At 35.8% G+C, this 18,334-nt stretch overlaps 1 protein-coding gene across 1 annotated transcript in view; it reads right to left on the bottom strand.

The window, feature by feature from the left end:
- LIN28B (lin-28 homolog B) overlaps positions 1-18,334 on the bottom strand; it is a 95,476-nt gene that overhangs the window by 28,106 nt on the left and 49,036 nt on the right. Inside the window, exon 3 of the mRNA XM_004696224.2 lies at positions 17,294-17,478. Within this exon, the coding sequence (XP_004696281.1) occupies positions 17,294-17,478 (185 nt within the window). The remainder of the gene's footprint in view (positions 1-17,293; positions 17,479-18,334) is intronic.

The following is an 18,334-nucleotide window of genomic DNA, read 5'->3' as shown; positions in this document are numbered from 1 at the left end:
AGTGAGGAGGAATTGAAGCTCTAGTTGATGAAGATCAAGGGTTGTATCCTTCAGGATGAATTACAACTCAATGTAAGGAAGACTAAAATCCTTACAACTGGACCAATAGGTAACATCAGGATTAATGGAGAAAATGTTGAAGTGGTCAAGAATTTTATTTTGCTTGGATCCACAATCAAGTTCATGGAAGCAGAAGTTAATAGATTAAGTATTGCAATGCGTAAATCTGCTGCACATAACCTCTTCAGAGTATTGAAGAGAAAAGATGATACTTTGAGAACTAAGGTGAGCCTGAACCAAGCCACGGTATTCTTCATTGCATTACATGCATGTGAAAGTTCAACACTAAGGAAGAATAGATGCATTTGAATTGTGGTGCTGGAGAAGAATAATGAAAGTACCATGGACTGCTAAAAGGACAAACCAATACGTATTGGAAGAAGGCCAGAGTGCTCCTTAGTGGCAAGGATGGAAAGACCGCATCTTACGTAGTTTGGACATGTTGTCAGAAAAGACCAGTCCCTGGAGAAGGGCATCATGTTCATTAAAGTGTAAGGACAGAAAGAAGAGGAAGGTCTCAATGAGATGGACGGACACAATGGGCTCCATCAACGAACTCAGGCACAGGAACATTTGTGAGGGCGGCACAGGACAGCACAGTGCTGCTCATCCTGTTGTGCACAGGGTTGCCATGGATCAGAGCTGACGTGATGGATCCCAACAACAAAAGAGCCCTGGTGGTGTACTGGTTAGGGTTGGTGGAGAAATGGTTATGTGTTTGGCTGCGATCTACAAGGTCACCAACAGCTCCACAAGAGAAAGGTGGGGCTCTCCTCTTCCATAAGGAGTTACAGTCTCAGAAACTTACAGGAATAGTTCTAATACCACCACCAACTGTGAGCAGAGTGGAGGCTAGTGTTCAGAAAACGGGCATGATGGTCACCTTTGCTCCAGCCAGCATTACCAATGAAGTAAAGTAGCTGCAATGCACCATAGAGACTAGCGTGAAGCTATTGGGGAAGAGGGAGAGGAGTGATATAAGTTTTGATATCAAAAACAACTCTGTCAAAAATATTTGTCATGCCCACACGGCTGGTGACAGCAAAACTGACCCACGAATGGAAGCAGCTGGGTCATCACTGACACTGTTCCCAGCAAACCTAGATGTTTCAAGAGCTTCTCTAACTAGCCTCTCTAGGTCATTTTGCTGTTCATGAGACAGGCAGCTGCAGTGACTGTCATCAAGACAATGGACGAAAAGGTTGTTGGAGCCGTTATGGTCGTCAAATCTCCTCAGATACCTCAGAAAGCTAAATGAATCATTCCATAGCACCTACTATATCAGTCTTAATCATCGGTGGAAGAATGGTCTCAGAACGTCTCAATTGGCTATTAAAGTTTAATACTAAAAGACGGGTTAATGATGACAACACACCCTAAAGCCTTCAGGAGCATTAAAAAAAAGGTGTTATGCACTATTTGTTTCTTCTGTGTGTGACAATTATTAATTTTTAAAAGCAATCCTTTTTTATCATTTTAATAGGGGCTCATACAACTCATCACAATCCATACATACATCAATTGTGTCAAGCACATTTGTATATATGTTGCCATCATCATTCTCAAAACACCTTTCTACTTGAGCCCTTGGTGTCAGCTCCTCATTTTCCCCTTCCCCCGAACCCTTGATAATTTATAAATTATTATTATTTTGTCATATCTTATACCATCCAACATCTCCCCTCACTCACTTCTCCGCTGTCCGTCCCCCAAAGAGGAGGATATATGTAGACCTTGTAATCTATTCCCCCTTTTTCCTTCACCATCCCTCCACCCTCCTGATAGCACCACTCTCACCACTGGTCCTGAGGGGTTCATCTGTCCTAGAGTCCCTGTATTTCCAGTTCCTATCTGTGCCAGTGTACATCCTCCGGTCCAGCCGGATATTTAAGGTAGAATTGGGATCATGATAGTGGAGGGGAGGAAGCATTCAAGAACTAAAGGAAAATTATATATTTCATCATTGCTACACTGCACCCTGACTGGCTCGTCTCCTCCATGCAGCCCTTCTGCAAGGGGATGTCCAATTTTCCACAGATGGGCCCTGAGTCCCCACTCTACACTCCCTCATTCACAATGCTGATTTTTTTTTTTTGGTCTTTGATGCCTGATACCTGATCCCTTCGACGCCTTGTGATCTCACAGGCTGGTGTGATTCTTCCATGTGGGCTTTGTTGTTTCTCAGTTAGATGGCCCCTTGTTTATCTTCCAGCCTAAGGGACCCCAGATTCTATATCTTTTGACAGCCGGGCACTGTCAGCTTTCTTTACATTTGCTTATGCACCCGCTTTGTCTTCAGCGTTTGTGTAGGGGTAGGCTGGTGTGCTTCTTCCATGTGGGCTTTGTTGTTTCTTAGCTAGATGGCCGCCTGTTTATCTTCAAGCCTTTAAGACGCCAGACGCTATATCATTTGATAGGCGGGCACCATCAGCTTTCTTTACCACTTTTGCTTATACACCCACTTTGTCCTCAGCGATTGAGTTGGGACAGGCTGGTGTGCTTCTTCCATTTTTAATGAAAACTTGACCAAAAAAATTGTCACAACATTTTGATACTCGTTAAAACAAAGCTTAAGGAGATAAAACAAAATCCGACATAAATGTCCTAGACCAGATGGCTTCACTGGTTCAACATACATTTAAACAAGAATTGATACTAATACGGTTTACATTCTTCCAAAAGATGAGAGAGGAGGAATACTGCCTAACTCCTTCTGTACAGCAAATAAAACTCTGATACGAAAATGAGACAAAAATACCACAAGAAAAGAAAACTACAAGCCCGCATAGCTTATGAGTATGGAAGCAAAAATCCTTAACAAAGCACTGGCAACCATAGTAAAAGAACCATCCATCACAACCCAGTGTGATGTATTCTAGGACTACAAGGCTGGTCAACAGTAGAAAAGTAATCTATGTATTATCCAATATAATCCCCAAAGCAAAAACAGTGAAAGATAAAATAAATGGGACCCATTAATGTTAAAAACTTTTATTAAAAGATAGTTCTATTTTGGCCTAAAGAATATTTTATGCATTCCTAACATGCAATTGTTCCTAGTTCAAATTCCATGTGTTGTGTTTATAAACCAGTTATCTTGCTATTTTCCTTATTTTAATCATTCTAATAATTTATCTATAAATAGCAATGGATATAAAATCACATTGTAAGAAAGCATTTGGTTTCTCCTTTTTGGATTCTTAGGCCTTTTCTTTTCTCTTTTTTTTGCATTGGTAGTACCTCTAGTACAATATTAATAAACCCAAGAAAAAACTCTAAATGGTCCAGTAAAATTGAGGGGAATAAAAGCAAATCCTGAATTCAAACAAGTCAGCCAAAGAGAAAAAGCAGCAGAGAAGGTTGATAAAAGTCCCACACAATGGCTCTGCACTGTTACCCACAGTAACTTTTACTTGTCAGTGTACATAGTGGCTAGCAAGAAGGCTAAGTGTAGAGTGCTTTGAGGTAATCGGGCTTTTCTAAAAATGATCATAATGTGCATTTTTCAACTGGAGGGGCTATCTATGAAATTCAGTAACAATTATACAAAAATTAAAAACAAAACAAAACAAAAAACCTACTTAGATCCCCAATTGTGAAAAGGGAGAGAAGCTAGTCACAAAAGGTAAGATTTGTAAAAAAATTTTAAATATATTTTTAGCACTTATATAAGTACACAAATACATGTTTTTAGTACTTCTGGCAATTTAGAGCATTTGGGACTTATTTTCTATAACTATTATTGTTGCTAGGTGATATCAAGTCAATTTTGACTCATAATAATTCTATGCACAATCGAATGAACCATGGCCACGTCTTGTGCCAGACTCACAACTGTTCTTATGGTTGAGCCTGTTACTGCAGCCACTGTATCTACAGCCCTTAGCATCCAACATCTGACTTTATTTTTCCCTTGGTTAGTCCATATTTTACACTAACCATACAACATGCATTTGTACTTGATGCGTTACAGCACTTTAGAAGTCAAAAGTCTTCAATGCTTGCTTGATTTGTCCTATGATGCCTCCTAAGAAGAAGAGATCAGAAGACCGTTGTTTTTCTTTCAAAACATTTTGAAGTTTAATATCTGTTACTGGTTTATATCCAAGGGCTCTACGCTTTAAAAACAGTCCTTCACATTATGAAAATGCAGAGTAAATGAAAGCTTGTATATGAAAACTCCTATCAATCTAACTTTACAAAAATGAAACCTGCTTTACTAAAGTAATTGCTTATTAACTGACCAAAAACTACAAGCAGATTATGATGATGCATAAGATAATCCCTTTAAACTGGCCAAAAAAGAAAAAAAAAAAATATATATATAATATAAAAATAGTTCAGGGCATAACTCTTGAATCTGTTATTTTAACCAATTAATCTCATAATTAGAATCAATTTTCAAAAAAATTAAACTCCAGAATATTTTAGAAAGACTTTTGTTCAAGTTCTTTGCATTCAGTGAAGTAGAATTTGCTTCAGCCTCTCTTATTAATGGAGACGAAAGAAAGGCTAGCTAGCAGTCTGCTAACAGCGCTGCAATTTCCCTGGATTGTTTGATGGGTTTGGGCCACAAGACTAGTATTTGAGTGGGGGGTTAACAATATAAATAGGGAAGTTTGCCTTTGATTTTTTTTCATCTTGGTCAGCCCTCATTCTGTTCACAGAGAAACAAAATGGACATCATGATCAGTAGAAATAAAAGATGAATATTTGTTTTAAAAATCAAAAGTGATACACAAAACAACACCCTATATTCATTAAAGTAATGTGAATGATTAGTATTACAGGCTTAAAAAAATGTCCTTTGTTGAAAATAATTCAATGTTCTAAAATAGTATACAATCAGCACAATACCTTTGTTTTGAAACTATACATTTGATCCCATTTTTAAAAGGCCACAGTCCAAAGGAAGAAGCTAAGTAGAGCTAAATTCTTAAATCCACAATTTCTAATTTTAATAGAATAGACTTGGGTCTGGAAATTTTTTGCCCTTTGGTTATTTTTTTTAATATATATTTATTTGCTTGAATAAAGCATCAATCAGGAAAGCGACCTAAAATTGTGATTATGTGCCACTTCTAACCGTTCCCATCACGCATCTTGGGAGACCTATGCAGCGCCAAATGAAACTCAGCCCCACACACCGTCTTGCAGAGGGTGATGAGAATGGCACATTGTCTGCCTGCTCTGAACAGAGGTCACAGCAGGGAGAGCATCTGCTGAGATGATGTGAATGAAGGAAACAACTATAATTGCCTCATTAAGAGATCTCTGGACAAATCATCACAAGAAAAAAGGACCCGGAAAACCACCCTAAAATTAAGTCTATAATAAGGAAAATTTGGAGTAGGATAAAAAGTGCAGAAAAATGAAGGAAATTTGGGTATGCCATTGGCTCTACTAATTTCCTTAGTCACTACATTGATGAATGAAAAGTTGGATATGACAGCTCAGTTATTCAACTCCAGCCCTCGCCAGTCATTAGTAGGAAGCAGAAGATGCAAATTTACAGCTGCCCCGATACAATTAAATGAAAACTAAAGGTTGGAAGAAATTTCTTACATGGACACACAACGTAGAAATTAAAAACGAATAATTAACTCGCCTTGATTTGGGAATTGTAATGAAGAGTAGACAAAGAAACGTGCTAAGGAAAATGGTTAGCAGGTAAAGAGTTGGGATTCAAAAAGCAACCTCTCAGAAAGGCAAAGAAGAAAAAAAAGGATAAACTTTCATCTGGCCAATTGACATTCTTCTGTTTCCAGCTTCTACCCCTTTATAAGAGGTTTTTTTCCTTAAACATCAATAGTACATAATTACAACTAAATCTTTGATCCTTGGTCAGTTCAAATTATTAGACAATATAGTATATATAATCTATTCAGCATTGTTGGTAAATTAAAATGTCCCATATTAAAAAGGTAGGGTAAATTCCTAATGTAAATTTAAATTGAGTATCTAAGCTAGATAGAAGATTAAATTGTATTGATACTGAATGACAAACTATTTATGCATTTCCTGATAGTTTTAGGTTAAGCTTTAGAAAGTTAATTGGTATTACACGGTCAAAATATATTATTATAAAATATTATCTTGAAGTAATTATGGTTATTACTTTTTTTTTTCTGAGTTCAATAGTAAAATTGGCTTGTTACACCCATAAGCTAGGTTTAAAATAAGCAAACTATGTGATGACTTTGATGTTTTGCATCCAAAATGTGCCGGCTAATTTTTCCATTCCATTTACCATTCCGGTCTTTAAACTGCCTTAATCTCCTGCCCTCAGATGTTGACCTTGTAAGAATAGGGGCCATAGGTCAGAATAGACAGACCTCAAAGGATCTGGACTATCAATTCATGCCTGAAAGGTTTCTCTCCCACAAAAGGAACATACTAAACAGCAAATTCCTAAATCTAATCACACAAGTTTTAGGGCAAAACAGTTATTTATGGAAATTTGTTGATTTACATTTTTCAAACATTTCTAGAATCTAAAGCGCATTTTTATTTTGGTAGGAGGTTCTAGAACACAATCATAAAACTAAAATCATTCAAAGAAAAGTTTAAGGTAAAATAGATATTTCTTTAGAAGAGGTCAACATAAAACTAAGTATCAATTTATTATTTCAGAAATGCTCAGTAGACATAAAAATTATAACACTCTATTCCCTAACTACAAAGTGGCCAGAAAACCCGAAATTATACCACTGAGGTAATGAAAAAGAGATTATAATGAATTTAGAACTAATTAGAATTTATTAATTTAGAACTCCCTTGCTCTAAAGGTGAGCAAGGGCAGTCTCACTAGGTAAGACCCCATTGTTTCTGAAACTTTCTTACAAAATTTAAAAAACTTGAAACTACAAAATTATGGTCCTACAAAAATAATTTTACTATCATCACTTTGATTAAAAAAAGATAAAGGTTAGTTACCATTTCTGAGACAAGAATAAGTTAGATAACATATCATTTGTGCTTACGTTCCACCTTGGTCATTTCTAACCATAAATGGCAAAAATATTCTAATGTGTCATTTTAATATTAGACTATAAGGAATGTTCAAATTAATAATCAATTTTAAGTCTAAATTTAGAGCACTTGAAAAGTGATAAAGTAGCAAGTTTTATAACATAATCAAATGGAACAAATTCCCTACACTTCCACACAAGAACAGTAATTTAACACATCTTAACAATTAACTTTTCGAAACAGAACATACTACTACTTCCGCTTACTTACAATATAAAAGAGCTTCCTCTGTGGTGTTCTGTTCTGTTGCACCCAGGGGCACTATGAGTGGGAACTGACTCTATGGCAGATAATAACAACAATGTGATAATGAAAATAAGTTATTGAACAAAATAAATTAATACAATAGAATGCTGGCATATTTTCTAAGTATGAAGGCAGCACTTAAAGAGAAAGTACATCCTTATGAACATTAATTCTTGGGAGTGTGTGGTTGGTCAAAAGATATGGAAAGTTAAAGGAAACAAAGAAGATGTTCCTACTATTAAAAGAAATATTAGAATTTCAAAAAATTATGTTAAAATATATTGTTATGTAATATATTACTATGTACCATACCTTTATGTACTTGTTTCAAAATATAACACATTTATCAATTACTAAGGATTTAAAATCTCTTAGCCTACAAATAAAGATTTCCAGACCAGTTGTTTCCTCCCAAATCGTTCTTACTAATTTACTTGCCAATTTAAACAAAAATTTTATTACATAAAATACCTAATTACATATTATAGGTTGACCTGAATTTTTCTAACATACATCAAAAATCAAGTGACAAAGTAATTATTTCAGTACCATCCCCAATAATTTTCATTCTGTTAGAGGTTACTTCTTTTTCCACATAGTAAATTGTGTTATTTCTATAGAATAAAAAGACGTCAAGTTAAGTGCTGGTGCTTGATATGAAATATAAGATTTTTTCATCTTTAATCTTTTCTAAAGAATAATTTTCATTTTATAAGAAAAGTTCTACAAGGTCATTAAATTCCCTTTAAATTATGAAAACTAATGTAAGAAAGTAAATAATGAAAATAAGTCAGAAATTCCTTAAAAACATTTGAAATGTGTAGGATTTAAAGTAATACAGCACAACATTTATTCTTCTGAGGTATTAAGTATTACATTTGAGTAACAAGACAGTACACCCAGCAGAATTTTAAGACAGATTTAAAAATATACAACTTAATTTTGTCACTAGTTTATTCATAATTAAGACAAAATCTTTAAATTTTTTAAAAATTTCTTGTCATAAGTCACACTTTTCCACAAAATATGCTTCAACCTTATTTATATATATTAAAATTCAGTAAGTTCCCTTTAATGGTGAGACCAAAACTTTAATTTAATATATAATAAAAATTTATTAATGTATAATAAAATATAAATATAATATATAATTATATAATAGATAATAAAATTTTCTAAGTTAAAAATTTTTTAGCCTGAAATGGCAGAAAGCAGATTAAAATTTCTAATTTAAAAACATTTCAAGAGAAAGCATAGTCTTTTCATCAAGTGATGTTTGAAACATTAGATATCTATTTGCAAATAATAAATCTCAATCTAAACCTCATACAAAAACTAACTAAAATGGATCACAGATATAAATGTAAAATATAAAATTATAAACCTTTTAAAGGAAAATCTTTGTGACCTGTGTTAGGCAAAGAATTCTTAAACATGACATCAAACACATGATCAAAAATTTATAAAAATTTTTGCTGTATGAGACACATAAAAGATTAAAAAGGCAAGCCAGAGACTGTAAATATTTGCAAATCATATCTACTAAAGGATTTGCTTTCACAATTTATATAAAAACTTTAATGTTCAATAAGAATACCAAGATCCCAATGAGGAATGTGCAAGAGACATGAACAAACAATTCACCAAGCAGGACAGAAGAAGAACACAAAAACATATGAAAGAATAGTCACCATCAGTAGCCATTTAAAAAACAGTAAATTTAAAACCACAATTCACCGTATAGTTATCAGAATGGCTTAAATGCTCATATATTGCTGACGGGAATGTAAAACAATTTAGAAGTTTCTTACAAATTTAAACATAATTCTGTACACATATTACCAGGAATCCCATTCCTAGGTATCTGTTTAGATAAATGTAAACATGTTCACACAAAATTCTGTACATGAATGTGTGTAACAGCTGCATTCATAATTCACAACAGCTTGAAAAAAAACAAATATCCTTCGAAGGACTAGACCATGTTACATTCATGTAATGGAACACTACTGAGCAATTAAAAAGGAATGAACTGCAGAAACACACAACTTGCATACATTGCAAATACATTATGCTAAAACTTTTTTTTCAAAAGGCTATGTGTATAGTTTATGATTATATGTATACGACATTTACATAAAGATAAAAACTATTGTGGTGAGGAATGATGGATGAGAGTTTTCAGGGGGTTATATATAAAGAAGGGAATGATTGGTGGTAGAAAAATATTTGGAGTGACATATTGTTCTGTATTCTCATTATGGTGGTGATTACACGAAACAGTGTATTAAAAAACAACAAACTGTAGTATGCCCCAAATGAAGCTATTTTACTGATTTAAAAACAAAACACTCTAGGCAAGCAAAATATACAAGGAGCCCTGGTGGCATAGTGCTTACACACAGGGCTATGATCCAAAAGGTCAGCAGTTCAAAACCACCAGGCACACCTCAGGAGAAAGAAGGGATGTTCTACTCCCATAAACAGTTACAGTCTCAGACATGTGGGAGGTGCTTCTACCCTGTCCTATAGGGTAGCAGCGAGTCAGCATCGACCCCATGACAGTGAATTTGGTTTCTTTGGTTTTTTGTTTATAAGAAAGCTAACTGGAATTCTAGCTTCCCATAACCTTCACAACCAAAATAAATTATTGAATATGACTATTTTAAACATTTTTAAGTTATAAGATGGGCATGAAAGTATTTTATATCAGTAAATTAAAAAGTAATCAAAGAATGATGAGGACTTGCCAAAAGGATATACAAAGCAGCGTGAAGGGATTCTAAACTGCTGATTATGATTGGGCATAAAAATACTCCATTTATATGTATGGATTGTGATAAGAGTTGTATGAGCCCCAATAAAATGATTAAAAATATATTCTACTTATAAGTCCACTGGAAATAACAGAAATGTCTTTCAACAGATAAATGGACAGTACTAAATCCACACAATGGGATGCTACTCAGCAATCAAAAGCAATGAACAGTTGATACACACAACAACTTGATTGAATTACAATATAGTTTGTTACAGGAGTCTGGTTCATGCTAATAGAATAAATAAACAAATAAATGTCTGGTACAGAATGGGTGTTTACATGGTCTCAAAGTCTCACACCACAAAATATTTAATAATTACAAAAAGAAAAAGAGTTACTTTAAAGTGGAGAAAACTGAAAGCTACCACCCTTGATAAAATGGTTGGAAGAGAGCATCAGTAACGGGAAAAATCACAATTGTATATGGCCTTATAAGATATGATGAGAATGCAGCATCACCTCCACGATGTCCTTCCCAGAGAGGAATAACCTCTCTAACTGTAAGAAACTATTAGACAAACTCAAACAAGATCTTGATTCATCCTGGTGTGTGGACATTAGATCAAGAGAATTGTGTTAGACTTAAGTTAAACATTTTTGGCATAGTATTTCCAATTTACAGGCAAGAAAGATTGTGAGGAGTTAGAAGTTTAAGGTGAATAATTCTAGATGATGGTATACTCTAAAAAACAATTGGTTCAGTCTCTTTAAATTAAATTCACAAAATTCTTTCTTAAAGGATGTCTGTGTGTGTTGCTATTCTAGATTATATGCCATTTAAGACATGAAATAGCTAATAAGAGGGCATATACCTTACCTAGATTACAATTTAGGAAACAAAATAGTCTTAAGTGTAAACATTGGCCAACTGGGAAAATTTTAATATGGACAGGGTATTAAATCCATTAGGGATGCATTTCTTATTTAGATAACTATGATAAGGAATGAAGTTCTATGGCATCTTTAATATACTTTCAAATGACTCCATAGTAATGGTTATAATGACTGAAATATATGGAGTACACAGGTTTTCACCATACATTTTTCTATATTTATCTATTATAAAATCTTCATAATTAGGTAAAGTAAATGAAAAATAAAAAGGAAATAATAAGAATCATCACAGCAATTTAGGAAAAATAAAACAGAAGTTAATGCAAGAGCTGACTGTTTGAAATTCAATAAAATACTTAATTAAGGAAAAACACAGAAGAAATAATCAGAGAATCCAGAATATCTTGGACTTTTTTTAGACTAGTAATTATGTTAGTAAGTATGAAAACCCAGATCAAAGCACAATTTTATTCTCATTACTAAGTGTGTCTTAAGAAATAGAAAAAACTTAGAGGCAAAAGATATAAATATAGGCATGTACATATGTAACTATATTAATATACAACAATAAAGTTATAGGCTTATGTACATATATGTATACATTAAGTATTAAGGAAGCAGATAGACATTGAGCCTCTACTCAAGTACTTCCTCAACTCAAGAACACTTGGTTCTAATGACCTGGCATTACATGACACTCACCTACCTGACAGGATCTCTGGTCAAAATAGGTGCATAAGCAAATGTGGTGAAGAAAGCTGATGGTGCCCGGCTATTAAAAGATACAGCAGATACAGCGTCTGGGGTCTTATAGGCTTGAAGGTAAACAAGCAGCCATCTTGTTCAGAATCAATAAAGCCCACATGGAAGAAGCACACCAACCTGTGTGATCATGAGGTATCTACAGGACCGGGTATCAGGAGAACCAAAACAAGCAGTTATATTGATGTGAACGAGGATGGTTGGAGGGGAGACCCAAAGCCCATCTATAGACAACTGGATACCCCCTCACAGAAGGGTCAAAAGGAAGGGATGGGTGAGCCAGGGTGTAGTATAGCACCTATAAAACACACAACATTCCTCTAGTTCTTTAATGTTTCCTCCTCCTGCCACCCATTATGACCCAGTTCTACCTTATAAATCCAGCTAGACCAGAGCATGTACACTGCTACAGATAAGAGCTCTCAACACACGGAATACAGGACAGATAAACCCCTCAGGAACAGTAATGGGAGTCGCGATACCATGAAGGTAGGGGAAGGTCGGGGAGAAGGGGAAGAAAATGGGAACCAATCATAACAATTGACATATAAACACACACACCCCCAAAGGGGGATGAACAACAGAAACGTGGGTTAAGGGAGACAATGGATGGTGTAAGACATGAAAATAATAATCATTTATCATTTATTAAGGGGTCACGAGGGTGGGAGTTTCGGGGAGCGAGGGATAAAAGAGGAATTAATCTCAAGGGCTCAAGCAGAAAGAAAATGTTTTGAAAATGATGATGGCAACATATGTACAAATGTGCTTGATACAATGGATGTGTGGATTGTTATAAGAGTTTTAAAGGCCCCAATAAAACAATTTATTTTAAAAAAAGAAATAGGAAAAATTTAATCACTAATAACCATAGAGGGGATCGAGAAAGTTATCAAAAAGTTTTGAAGTTTTAGATATGTAAGGAATAAATCACTGCCACGGTAACTGCTCCAGCCATCAGCTGACAAAGATCTTTTCTGCAACCACATCGTAGCCTCTTTTTCTCATTGTGTAAAGTCTGATAAAGAAAACTGTTTACTTGAGTATTTTATTGTCAGGTGACTCAAGCATGATTTTAAAAACAAATACCACTCAGAAAACTGAAAATTCTAATCCTAGTGACAAAAGTCATAAGCATTCAAATTTAAAAGAAATTGACAAATCATTAGCTATCAAATATATCAGAGATTTACACACAATTAAAACACTCATAAACTGGGCGAGTGGAGCAACATATTGAATCTCTGGTTTATGGTCACCTTCTACTTTGCCCGTTCATTCCTATCACCCCAATCACAATGATCTGACCCCAGGTCATCCTACACTCATGCATCTACTACCTTCCAAGGCCTTCAACCTACCCAATTTGTACTGCATGGTCTACCACCACAACCATTCCCTTGCATTTGTCTTCAGTCCCTTGCTCCTCCCCCTTTCTCATTCTGAACTAGAAAAACCCCAACTCTGGTTGAACCCATTTTTCTGCTTATTTCAAAGCTGTAACTATGATGCTGACAATAACTGACAGCAAATGAAAAAATCTTACTGACTGAACGCACTGTCGCTATTCACTTAATATGGCACTGTTAGCCCAGTTTTTGTTTGGTGCCATTACTTCAGTTCCAACTCACAGCAACCCTGTGCACAATAGAATGAAGCACTGCCTGGCCCGGAGTCATCCTCACAATTGTTGCAGCCACGGTGATAATCCATCTCATCTAGGATGTTCTTTTTACCAAGCTTGATGTTCTTTTCCAAGGAAATATATCCAAAGTACATGAGACACCTTTGCTTCTAAAGAGCATTCTGGCTGTACTTCTTCCCAACCAGGTTTATTTGTTCTTTTGGCAGTCTAATATTTTGCTAGCCACAAACTTCTGTTTTGTAAATTCTAGCCTGTATACCTGTGGTTATAGTTCCATTTTGGAATAAATCATATGCTATGCTAATGTGGAAAGATAAGGTGGGATATTTTTTGAATCTTCATCTTACTACAATTGTGACTCGAGTCACCACTCATTTCCCTGGGGATATAGTCTGCAGACTAGCCATCATCTTCGATATCTGTGCTAGAAAAAGGAACTTACTTACTGTCTTCATCTGTTCCCTTAAGAAGTACACCATTAGCTGCCACCTTAACTGAGAAAAGTAGAATGTGGAGGGCATGGAATTGGATGAGATTATAGTTGGACCCCATAAATTATGCAGAAGTGATCAGAAAGCAAAAAAAAAACTGCATCTCCATCAACAGCCCAGACCTGGGCAAGACACCATTTCTGTTGACCTCTATTTCCTGAGAACATGTACAGAAAAGACTTGTCCTCGGACACCCTTGAACACCAATCAGAAGCCAGTTATGGCACTAAAACATAGCTGGGTCAGGACTCTCTTGAATGGATTCTGAGTCTGGATTGCCTCCACCTGACTTTAGTTTTGAGGACTTGGCCTAGCAGCAGGTAGACGGCTTGATGCACCAGCTTCCATAGTCTTGTGAATCAGCAAGCTGACGTGGTATGAATGAGAATACTCCAGACTGACATCAGCACTTTTTATCGGGGGCTTGCTAGCCTCCATGACCTTGTGAGCCATTTCCTTGATAGTTAGGGGGTTCTGCTCTGTCGGTGCAGTAAATTGAAGAACCCCAGGATGGAAGGAAGAAAACTGAGGGGAGAAATGGTGGTTTATATCAGGGTTAACTCTGAACTTCAAACTCACTGTCATCGAATCATTTCCGACTCATAGTATTCTAGAAGTATTAGGCATTTGGGATATCTTTAACTTCCACCTCGTTCCTTCTAAACAATCCTCTTTGATCTCTTTCCTTCCAATTCAAGACCTTTAAACCTCATGACTAAGGAGCCTTGGTGGTGCAGCGGTTGAAGCGCTCAGCTGCTAACTGATAGGTCATCAATTCAAACCCACCAGCTGCTCCACATGAGAAAGATGTGGCCGTCTACGTTCATAAAGATGTATAGACTTGAAAATCCCATGGGACAGTTCTACTCTACGCTATAGGGTTGCTGAGTCAGAACGGATTTGATAGTAACCAGTTTGCTTTTTGGTTTATCACCCTTTAATGGGTCTTTATGTAGCCTGTAGTTCCACCTCTTTTCATTAATGCATTCACTCTTCTCTTTTCCTATGCCATACCTTCTCCTTTTGATTCAAATCTCCTAAACCTCTTCCATCATCATTCTCAGTAGATGACTATTATAGCTTGAATTGTGAGATGCAGTTAATTACTTATTATGGGACTCCTAGCCTTATCGTTCTGTTTTGTGATACACTGTAAATTCTAACCTCTATATGTATATTACCTAAATAATCACATTTTGGAGGGTGTTACCTGTTATGCTAATGGTGAGATATATTTTGAGTGCCCACCTTACTACAGGATATGACTCAAATCATGTCTCTTGGTTTCTTTGGGGAATATGGTCTGCAGAAGGCAAAATATTCACCTCAAGAACGCCATACTCATGCATCTTTCCACCTAATTTATATCTCCACTGGGGTGTCTATTTGTATCTCCAACTAATTATATGCAAAGCCATACTTCTGATTTACAAGTGTTCCACCCACAGTCTTCCCATCTCTCAATAAATGGCCCCTCACCCGTTCCAGTTGCTCTTGTCAAATCAACCTCAGACTCCTCTTTAACTTTTCCTTCTTTCAGTCCATATCTACTTCATCAATAAATCTTGTTCTCTACCTTCTAAACGTATCAAGATTATTGCTCACCACCTCCACTGCTAACACCCTAGTCTGAACCAGCACTATCCCTTCCCCCTGATTGCAACTGTCTCCTTCCTGCTCACTCAGCTTCCACCCTAGTGTCTCCTCACAACTGCCAGAGTGAAGGAAGTAAATCAGATCGGGCTGCTTTTCGCCTTAAGCACTGCAGTGACTTCTCCTTTTTAAAAGTCCTTACAATGTCTGACAAGGTCCTACATGATGGAATGTCCTCAGATCTTACTCTGCAACTGCTGGCCTCAACGACTGTCCCCTCGTTAGTGATGCCAACCCAGCGCACATGTAAAACTGCTACAACTCTATTATGAAAGTTATTTTATTTTACTTTGCTTTATTTGTCTGTAGACATTTTCTCTCCGAGAGCAGAAAATCACTCTAACACTTAAGGGTATCATTAAACTTCCAAATATTTTCTTGAGCATCCTTTTGTACTAAAGGAGCTCCCGAAAATGAGAGAGAAAAATGAACTCATTTCCTTACTGACTAGCTTTTCAAATCAGTGGGAAATGTGGTCTGGGTAATAAATACTGTAGAAATAACTAGCTAGCAATTTGGAGAGAAAACAAAAGCTATATCCTTATAGTTCTGTCTCCAACAACAAATTATATACAGAAGTAGTTAAGTGTAAAATAACAAAGTCATAAGAATGTAAGAAGAAATTATAGATGATTGTAGCTTTTTTTTTCTTTTATAGTAAGAAAAGTCAGAGCAATGAGTCAGACTGCATTTGAGAGCCAGTAGTATTTTTAAAAACAACTCCAATAGAAGCTAAAATATATTTCACAAGTTGAAAAACATAACCTATTCATTTGGGACAAAAGGTTAACATTTTAACTCTACAAAGAAAACCTACAAATAAATAATATACTGTGACTAAGTCCTTATGAAATAAAAAGGGAAAATGACAAGAAACATGCAATTCATAAAAGAAAAAACTAAACAAAAATTTACATTAAAAAATTCAACTTCATTAGTGACCAAAGGATGCAAAGAAAAACAACAATATGCCTCTCCTAACCTAAGTTAAGTAATTAGAAAAGATTCAATGAGCAGTCTTATATGGGGAGACTATGTATATTAGGTCTAATTTCTGAAAGGCAACCTGAAAATAGATATAAAATGGCTTTAAAATGAACCAAGATTCTACTGTGGTATTGTTGATATAGTCAAACTGGTGGAAGTAGCCTGTTGTTAGTTGCCACAGTTGGAACCTTTTTGAAGCAGCTTGTCAGGCCTGTCTTCTGATGTGTCTGGGTGGGTTTTAAGTGGGAGTAGGTGCAGAAGGAATGCAAGTTTCAATCCAGGGTACATATGACTGCCACCGACAGTTAGGAATTGAACTGATGTTTACCCCCTTACTTCATAGCTTCTTATAGTGTTTGAATTTTCTATGTATGAGCTGCCCTTTAAAAGCAGTTTATAGGACATATTTTCATTAGAAAAATAAGTAGGGTGTGGGCATTTTTGTACATACCGAAAGGAGATTCTATCTACTGACAACATCTTCAACTCCTCGGGGAGGTCTCAGAGCAGTGGTGGGGAAGGTGATCAAGCGGCGTCAGTCCTCAAAGCTGAATGTTCAGTATACTCAATTCAAACTGAAGCCAGGCTGTATGTATTCCTAATGTCTTTCTACTGCAACTACATGCTAGTCGCATTTTTTCTCTTTTATTTATTGTACTTGATTATGTGAAAGTCCAACAAAATAATAAAAATATGCATAAAATTTCAGAAATCTTTCCAAAGGCAGTACGTTTTCAGGTTAGCAAAGAAAAAAATTATTACCTATCTCCCTTTGGTTTTCTTTTCTGTAGTGTCTTCCCTTTGGGTCTCCTTTCGCTTCCTACACAGGGGCTGCCACCAGGTCCTGTTACCCGTATCGATTCAAGGCCTTTGCAAGATTTTTTAAAAGTGAATTCCACTGGTTCTCCTTCTTTTAGGCTTCTGAATCCTTCCATGAATAATTTGCTCTGTAAAAAAATGTTTTAAGAGAGCAAGCGGGAGAAGAAGAGAGAGATCAGGATTACCAGTGCTTTCTAAATTATCTCTGTAATTTTAAGATTAATATAGCAAGATATTTTTGTTATCAACTGCAGAAGTACGAAGCCATTTTAAAGAAGTTCTGTAAAAATTATACCATTTTGAAGCCTTCTGTTGCAATGCTGACAATGGGAAAAATAAACTAATAGTATTTTAAAAGACAATTTCTCAATATTTATTATTTAAATTGGTATATTCTTTGACCCAGCAGTTATACTTCAAGTTTACACTCTAAAACAAATAAAGACCTATATCAAATTCACTGCAGAATGATGTGGTACCTCACTACTTGGTTAAAAACAAAGATCACAATTTCTCTCGTGCCCATCGATAAGAAACTGATTGAATAAATTATTTAAAACCAAACCAAACACTACCACAGAATTAATCTCAAATCAGAGCACCACCAGGGATCCTTAAGTAAATTTTAGTAGAGCAATATTTCAAACCAAATTCATTGCCATTAAGTTGATACTGACATAGAAACCATATTGGCCAGAGTAGAACTGACCCTGAGGGTTTCCAAAGATGTCAGTCTTTAGATGAGCAGTCAGTCTCATCATTCTCCCTTGGAGATGCTGGTGGTTTCAAACTGCTGACCTTTGGGTTAGAAGCCAAATTCAAAATCCACTATGTACCAAGGGCTCCTTATAGAACAATACAGGACAACTTTATTAAGCCATTAAGAAAATGTTTTTTTTTGGTACAGATAGGCACTGGAAATACAGGGAATCCAGGACACATGATCCCTTCAGGACCAGTGGTGAGAGTGGCGATACCTGGAGG

This window comes from Echinops telfairi, unplaced genomic scaffold, assembly GCF_000313985.2.
Source record: "Echinops telfairi isolate 266 unplaced genomic scaffold, ASM31398v2 ScPeMD7_3533;HRSCAF=4204_0, whole genome shotgun sequence".
Classification (NCBI taxonomy): domain Eukaryota; kingdom Metazoa; phylum Chordata; class Mammalia; order Afrosoricida; family Tenrecidae; genus Echinops; species Echinops telfairi.
The sequence above is the reverse complement of the archived record's forward strand: the minus strand, read 5'-3'. Positions and strand labels throughout refer to the sequence as shown.